The following is an 8,105-nucleotide window of genomic DNA, read 5'->3' as shown; positions in this document are numbered from 1 at the left end:
GTCGGTTGAAATGCTGATCCTGGGCCGCTTGGTTATTGGCCTCTTCTGCGGCCTCTGCACAGGTTTTGTGCCCATGTACATCGGCGAGGTCTCTCCCACTGGCCTCCGGGGGGCCTTTGGCACTCTCAACCAGCTGGGCATCGTCATCGGGATCCTGGTGGCTCAGGTACTCTAGACCTCATACTGAATGCGTGTCAGTTTCTGGGCAGGAACATCTGACCTATATTCAACTATATGTCAGTTTCAGGTATTATTACTATAGCTCACAGGTGGCTAAAGAAGCAGGCAGGGTAGAGAAAGGAGAAGAAACAGAATGTGTCTTTTCCTGTGGTAAAAGAAGGGATGATTTTCTGAAAATTTTTTCTGATTTATTTTTGAGAGAGAGAGCACACGTAAGGGGAGGAGGGCTAGGGGCGGAGGAAGAAGCAGACGCCCTGCTGAGCAGAGAGCCCAGTGCAGACTGGATCCCAGGACCCTGGGATCCTGACCTGAGCCAACGGCAGATGCATAACCGACTGAGCCCCCCAGTTTTTTTAAACTGACTTGTGGCTTATATAAAGTATGAGCTTTATAAAGTATCATCTTTATCTGGTTTCTAGATCTTTGGTCTGAAAGTCATCATGGGGACTGAAGAGCTTTGGCCCCTGCTTTTGGGCTTCACCATCGTTCCAGCTGTCCTGCAAAGCGCAGCCCTTCCGTTTTGCCCCGAGAGTCCTAGATTTTTGCTCATCAACAGAAAGGAAGAGGAGAGTGCTAGGGACAGTGAGTATCCTTCACACCTTCGCTGTGGGAATTTTGGCGTTGTGGTTTGTTTCAGGATGAGGGCATTAGATCTGTGTTCTGTCCGCTCCTTTCCTGGCCCCTCTGGATCCAAGCTGGAGACTCTCCTGATTGCTCTGGAGTGAGAAACTTTCCACCCCGAAAGAGTGGAGTGAGAAGGAGGTTAAGGCACAGATGCTAATGGATGAGCCATATCCGGGGCTCATCTAAGTGTGGCTTCTTCCCAGCTGTGTTATAGGGAAAATGAAGTTGGGACAGCACCTTATCTTTCTCCTTTGTCTGTCTGTCTGTTTGACCAGTCCTCCAGCGATTGTGGGGCACCCAGGACGTGACTCAGGACATCCAGGAGATGAAAGATGAGAGCACCAGGATGGCACAAGAGAAGCAAGCCACGGTGCTGGAGCTCTTCAGGTCACGCAGCTACCAGCAGCCCATTATGATTTCCATCATGCTCCAGCTGTCCCAGCAGCTGTCTGGAATCAATGCTGTGAGTAGCTACTCTGTGTCCCAGGGGGTCCCGCACACAGTTCACGCACCTGCCTGAGGGGCCTGCTCACCTCCTTACACCTGCAGAGTCCCCACGATGCTCGCCCCGCAGCAGCCACTCCAGAAATACTGATTATCCAGGTTTTGACATGGTTTCGTATTTTAAGTTTATTTACATAATCTCTACTCGCAACCTGGGGCTCGGACTCACAACCCCGAGATCAAGAGTCGCATGCTCTCCTACTGAGCCAGATGGGTACCCCTGTTTTTATTTCTTTAAAATTCTATCTTCAGTACATGTTTTCCATGTGGGAAAATAAGAAAATAAATGATAAAACGAAAAATTCATCACCTTTTGTCTTCGACCTTACGGTTAACATTGTCCTCTTTCAAACTTTTTTCAGTATGTAGGACACGACACATTTATCTGCTTTTCATTATTCCTCCTTCTGACCACTCATTTTTTATTTCCAGTTGTTTTTTACAAATCTGATCAGTCTTTTCTGATGTCATCAGTGATAAGGCAGGCCATACAACTAAAGTAGATCTAAGAGTTTACATGCTGTGGCTTTTTTCCAGGACTTCACAGTCTAAAAAATATCATTGTAAATCCCTGGGGAATAAGTAGGCAATGAATTCAAGAGGTCTGACGATACACTGGGAACCTCAGATAGAGCGGGCCTTCCTAGTCTGTCTGTGTTGTTACAACCAGAATAGTGACTCTGATAGTTGGAAGTGGGGAGCAAAATGGAAGGTGACATTTGGCAGGTAGCTTGAATTCTATGCAGATATTACCTTCCAGCTTTTGGATCCTAGTGGTGGTAAGAGAGGATATTCCTATACCTTCTGTCCATTTGCAGATAAAATTTTTGGATATGAAGCATACTCTTGTTCCGATTCATGCCCAGAGGGTTTCTCATCAGTCTTTTTTTTTTTAATTTTTATTGTTATGTTAATCACCATACATCACATCATTAGTTTTGGATGTAGTGTTCCATGATTCATTGTTTGTGCATAACACCCAGTGCTCCACGCAGAACGTGCCCTCTTTAATACCCATCACCGGGCTAACCCATCCCCGCACCCCCCTCCCCTCTAGAACCCTCAGTTTGTTTCTCAGAGTCCATCGTCTCTCAAGGGTCATCTCCCCCTCCGATTTCCCCCCCTTCATTCTTCCCCTCCTGCTATCTTCTTCTTTTTTTTCTTAACATATATTGCATCGTTTGTTTCAGAGGTACAGATCTGTGATTCAACAGTCTTGCACAAATTCACAGCACTCGCCATAGCACATACCCTCCCCAAGGTCTATCACCCAGCCACCCCACCCCCCCCCCCCCCCACCACTCCAGCAACCCTCAGTTTGTTTACTGAGATTAAGAATTCCTCATATCAGTGAGGTCATATGATACATGTCTTTCTCTGATTGACTTATTTCACTCAGCATAACCCCCTCCAGTTCCATCCACGTGGTTGCAAATGGCAAGATCTCATTTCTTTTGATGGCTGCATAATATTATTCCATCATCAGTCTTGATCAATATGATTAGGTCATTTTGTAGCAAAGCATTTGCCAAACACACTTGATGCTCAAAATAGTAAGTTGGTCCTTGGCGATTTCTCCCTAACACACAAGAAGGTTATTTGTATTTGAAAAAGCAGTGCTTTTCATAAAGGGTTAGAGGCTGTGATATCAGAAATTGGGAGGAAAAATATTTTTAAAAAACCTCTGAGATGATTTTGATGGATCCCAGTTTCCAATTTTGTCATTTTAAGAATCACTGTGGAGTGCCTAGCTGGCTTATTCAATAGAGCATGCGACTCTTGATCTTGGAGTTGTGAGATCGATCCCCACATTGGGTATAGGGATTACTTAAAAATAAAAAATCTCATTTATTCATTTGAGACAGAACACGAGTGGGGGTGGGGGCAGAAGGAGAGGGAGAAGCAGACTCCTCATTGAGCAGGGAGCCCGATGTGGGGCTCTATACCAGGACCCCGGGATCATGACCTGAGCCAAAGGCAGATGCTTAACCAAATGAGCAGCCTAGGCACCCCAAAAATAATTTTAAACAAAAAAAAGCACAGCCTTATTAGTCTTATTTTATTTTATTTTATTTTTTTTTAAAATATTTTTTTATAGATTTTATTTATTTATTTGAGAGAGAATGAGAGATAGAGAGCACGAGAGGGAAGAGGGTCAGAGGGAGAAGCAGACTCCCTGCTGAGCAGGGAGCCCGATGCGGGACTCGATCCCGGGACTCCAGGATCATGGCCTGAGCCGAAGGCAGTCGCTTAACCAACTGAGCCACCCAGGCGCCCTTATTAGTCTTATTTTAGAAAACAGAAGTATCCATCATTTCTATCCGAGGTTGTAGGTATCTGAAGAGTTGTTTCTTGAGAACGTAACCCAGAGTCAACGCATATATTGATCAAAAAGTCTGATGAATACGGCTATAGAGGCAAACACTCTGGATGAAATAATAAACTCTTGACCCAAACCTGAGGAACTGAACCTAGATGATCTAGATCCTGTTCCCTTATTACCTTGAAGTCTGAGTTCAATATTTTGACATCCCTTTGACTGTGGTAGCTGTAGCAACCCTACATTTCAGCATGCTGACCAGCAAATAATAAAAAATAGTATAAACAGTAGCTTACTTGATAGTACATATTGAATTAAGATGATAGCTGCTGTCATTTCCTAGAACACTTGGAAAGGACCTGGGGCTAGGGATTCCAGCCCAAGTTCTGTTTCTAATAACATGAGCAGGCTGAGGTTCCTCCTCAGTTGGCTTCACTGTCAAAGTAGGATATCAGTGTGTGCCTATCACTGTTTTAAGGTTAGAGGAATTGTCCCTTGAAGAAGCTTAATTGAGGAACTTGCTGCTGGCTGGCTTTGTTGGAAGATCATGTGACTCTTGATCTTGGGGGGTCTTGAGTTCCAGCCCCATGTTGGGTGTAGAGATTACTTTAAAAAAAAAAAAACAAAAACAAAAAACAAAAAAACCACCACCGAACTTTAAAACAAACCGAAAAAAATCTTTATATCTAAGTTAATAGAATAGATGTAAGGAGGAGACTTCAATGAACAGGAGGAACAAACATTGAAGAAGAAGCGGAAACAGTAGGTAGAATTGAGAACTAAGAAGAGAATAGAGATAAGATAGAGAAGATTTCTTTGCAGAAAAGACACTGATTGAATCAAAAACCCAGAAAGGACTCCTTAAGCTCCTGGGACTTTGAGTGTACTTTTCCGAGGGTTCTCTTTAACTGCGGTGCCCAGCTCCTGTTTCAGAGTTGCATCATCTTTTGTTTCCTATTAGGTGTTCTATTATTCAACTGGAATCTTCAGAGATGCAGGTATTGAGGAGCCAATCTATGCCACCATCGGCACGGGTGTAGTTAATACCATCTTCACTGTTGTCTCTGTAAGTTGGATGGTGTGATAGTTTGGGGGCAGGGGGAGGGGCATTCTTCCTACACATGTTCCAAGATGGGGTTTGTGTCCTTCCATCTCCCTCCCTACCATCATTTAAACAGTTGTGGTTGTTTCGCTCTTCTTTGGGAAAGAAGAGCGATTGAATGATGGGTATGAGTAGTCTTCACTCTCTCAAGGAAATATGAAGTGGGTGGGAAAGAGAGAGGTATAAAAGGGATTTGTAGGATGCTTGAAACTCAACTAAAAGGGCACGTGTGACTCTACCAAGTATCCTGCCAATGGTACGGCACATTCCGGTAGTTCATACAGTTTTCAGGAAAGGGAAAGGAGAAATTTTATGTTATATTATTCTTCTTTTAGCTGTTTCTGGTGGAAAGGGCAGGGAGGAGGACTCTCCATATGACTGGCCTTGGAGGGATGGCTGTTTGTTCCATCTTTATGACCGTCTCATTGTTACTAAAGGTGCGTGCTCTTTGAGTAAAGGAAACGGAGGGGAAGGAGGGAGAATAGGTCACAGGTGACTCTGACGTGGGTGGGAGAGGTGAGTGGGAGACCCGTAAAGTCCCATGCCCAGAGATTTAAGAAAAATGAATCCTCAGAGATCGGTAACTAAACTGCTGTAATTCTTAACATCTGTATAACATAGAGCTTGTTAAATACCTCATGTAATTTAATTCTTCAAGTATTCTTGAGGTAATTATTCCCATTTTACAGGTGATGAAATGATCTTAGTGCAAAATGACACATGGTGTGAGCACAAGGCTAGGATTCAAAAACCCAGGCCTTTTGACTCTTAAGTCAGAGAACTCCATTGTACCCCAGACAGAGGGAGCTTTCGTTATCAGTCAGTCCTCATCGCTGGGAGGCTAGGTCTATCCAGGTCAAGCTGTCTTGACTACTAACTTTCCTTTGTTCCTCCTCATTTAGGATAACTATAATTGGATGAGCTTTTTTTGCATTGGGGCTACCCTGGTCTTTGTGGCCTTCTTTGAAATTGGCCCAGGCCCCATTCCCTGGTTTATCGTGGCCGAACTCTTCAGCCAAGGACCCCGCCCGGCCGCGATGGCAGTGGCTGGTTGTTCCAACTGGACCTCCAACTTCCTGGTTGGGCTCCTGTTCCCTTCAGCTGCAGTAAGTAAATTCAAACAAAACTCACCAAGTCCATCTCAAAACCAGCTCACTTAAGCCGACAGGTTTAAAATTTGGTAACTGACACCACAGAGGGTTAGATATCAAGTGGAGTTTGTTTTTGTGGGTTTTTTTTTTTTTAAACATTTTACTTACTTTAGAGAGAGAGATTGAATGTGACAGGGGGAGGAGCAGAGGGAGAGGGAGAGAGAGAATCTCAAGCAGACACTGCGCTAAGCACGGAACCTGACCCACGGCTTGATCTCCTGAGCCAAAACCAAGAGTCGGACGCTCAACCAACAGCACCCCAGGCACCCCAGATATCAAGTGTTTTTTTTTTTTTAAGATTTTATTTATTTATTTGGCAAAAAGACAGAGACCGAGAGTGTGCAACCACAAGTAGGCAGAGCAGCAGGCAGGAGATGGAGAAGCAGGCTCCCCGGTGAGCAGAGAGCTGGATGAGGGGCTCGATCCCAGGACCCTGGGATCATTACCCAAGCCGAAGGCAGACGCTCAAGCATCTGAAGCACCCAGGCACCCCCCCCCCAGATATCTAGTGTTTTAAACCAGATTTTTTTTTATTTTCAGTGGCTTATAGGAAAAGAAGGAATGGTAGCAAAAAAAAGATTGAAGCAGGAGGGCAAAACTGGGAACTTTTATTTTTTTAAAGTAAACTCTACCCCCAACAGGGGGCTCAAACTCAAGACCTGGAGGAGATGAGAGGTCGCATGTTCTACTGACTGAGGCAGCCGGGTACCCCAAAACTGGGAACTTTTAAAAGACCACTGGTCTGGGCGCCTGGGTGGCTCAGTTGGTTAAGCGACTACCTTCGGCTCAGAACATGATCCTGGAGTCCCGGGATCGAGTCCTACATCGGGCTCCCTGCTCAGCGGGGAGTCTGCTTCTCCCTCTGACCCTCTTCCCTCTCGTGCTCTCTATCTCTCATTCTCTCTCTGTCTCAAATAAATAAATAAAATCTTAAAAAAAAAAAAATACCGAGGAAGACTACATGTTCTTGTTAAATGTGGAAGGGTTGTGTCCCGAAGCCTACTAGAAATGGATGGGAAGGGAAGGGGTTTGGCAATGACCAGAATTTACACTGACACTCCTTTTCCTTTATCTCTTCACTAGTTCTATTTAGGAGCCTATGTTTTTATCATCTTCACTGGCTTCCTCATTCTCTTCTTGGTGTTCACCTTCTTCAAAGTCCCTGAGACTCGTGGCAGGACTTTTGAGGAAATCACACGAGCCTTCGAGGGGCAGGCTCGGGAGGCTAACAGAGCTGAGAAAGGCCCCATCGTGGAGATGAACAGCATCCAGCCCACGAAGGAAACTGCCACCGTCTAAGCCATGCCTCCTTCCCGCCTCCCTCCCAACATGGAAAAGCAACCTCTCCCCAGATGAGGGAGGGACCTCATCAGCTTGTAACCCAGGACTGTTTCTGAATGCTGCTACTTGATTCCTTTCTCATCCCACAGAGGAACCCAGTGCAGGAGTTAGTTGTATCTTCAATGGCTTTCGAAACATTTCATTTCTTGGACATTCTCTTCTGTTTAGGAGAGACCAAGCAAACCTACCTTCATTTCAGGAGGCATTGGCCACTTGCCATCTGACAGCATTGTCGTCTCTTCCTGCCTTGGGTTCTAATAGGGCCTCACCAGGGCCAGTAGGGGGGGGAGTAAGAGTGAGGTGCAGTTTCCCCGACCCCCGACTTCCCAGGAAGCAGATCTATGAGTGTGGAGGGCAGAGAGGGATTACGTAAGAGCACCTCCCTCGCTTCCATACAGCTCTGTAGAGCAAATTAACTTGAGTTTTATTTATTTTATCTTCTGGTTTTATTGCATAAATATTTATTTTTCTAAGTGTAAAATAATTTTACCAAATAAAACAAGGAAAATGAGGATGGAGGGAGGCGCTTGAAGAGAGGTTCTAGGGTAGAAGATTTGATACTGGAGCGGTCGAGGTGCAATAAGGGGAAGATTCAGGGAGAAGTATAACGTGTTCTCAGAGGGTACATGATGGGGTGTGTGAAGTTTGCACATTGCCTCTTAACCTTCAGGTGGAAACTCTCAAGTTTAATTTCTCAGAAAAGTGATGTGCCTGTTTTAAGAAGCTACTGGTTACCTTTAGAACTTTTTTCTTTGCTTAAAATAATACGTAGTGTTACTTGAAATCTAGGGTTATTAAGATGGGCATTATAGCTAATGGTGGTGGATGGGTTCTAATTTTGGTTGGAGTCCAGAGAAGGGAAGGTTATTTCTAGATATCCTTT

General features: G+C 44.8%; 1 protein-coding gene across 1 annotated transcript; it reads left to right on the top strand.

Annotated features, from left to right (window-relative positions):
* The first annotated feature begins 6 nt into the window (after positions 1–6).
* LOC112819176 (solute carrier family 2, facilitated glucose transporter member 3) lies at positions 7–8,099 on the top strand. The gene is made up of 7 exons (XM_025866192.2): positions 7–166; positions 600–762; positions 1,080–1,267; positions 4,590–4,694; positions 5,066–5,167; positions 5,633–5,836; positions 6,965–8,099. Exons 1-7 carry the CDS (start codon positions 11–13, stop codon positions 7,178–7,180), a joined length of 1,134 nt encoding a protein of 377 aa, XP_025721977.1. The 5' UTR covers positions 7–10; the 3' UTR covers positions 7,181–8,099.
* The last annotated feature ends 6 nt before the right edge of the window (positions 8,100–8,105 follow it).

The sequence above is a fragment of the Callorhinus ursinus genome, unplaced genomic scaffold (assembly GCF_003265705.2).
Source record: "Callorhinus ursinus isolate GAN/ISIS: 27379988/994484 unplaced genomic scaffold, GSC_fseal_2.0 scaffold2285, whole genome shotgun sequence".
In the NCBI taxonomy this organism is placed as follows: Eukaryota; Metazoa; Chordata; class Mammalia; order Carnivora; family Otariidae; genus Callorhinus; species Callorhinus ursinus.
Note: the sequence above shows the minus strand (reverse complement) of the source record. Positions and strands in the feature narration are given on the sequence as shown.

What these genes read in the sequence shown, in the direction of transcription:
- LOC112819176 (XM_025866192.2), top strand. Translation starts at nt 11, where the DNA reads ATGCTGATCCTGGGCCGCTTGGTTATTGGCCTCTTCTGCGGCCTCTGC. An exon ending in TCGGGATCCTGGTGGCTCAG is followed by an intron (nt 167 to 599) that starts GTACTCTAGACC and finishes TCTGGTTTCTAG; the next exon opens with ATCTTTGGTCTGAAAGTCAT. An exon ending in CCATCTTCACTGTTGTCTCT is followed by an intron (nt 4,695 to 5,065) that starts GTAAGTTGGATG and finishes TTCTTCTTTTAG; the next exon opens with CTGTTTCTGGTGGAAAGGGC.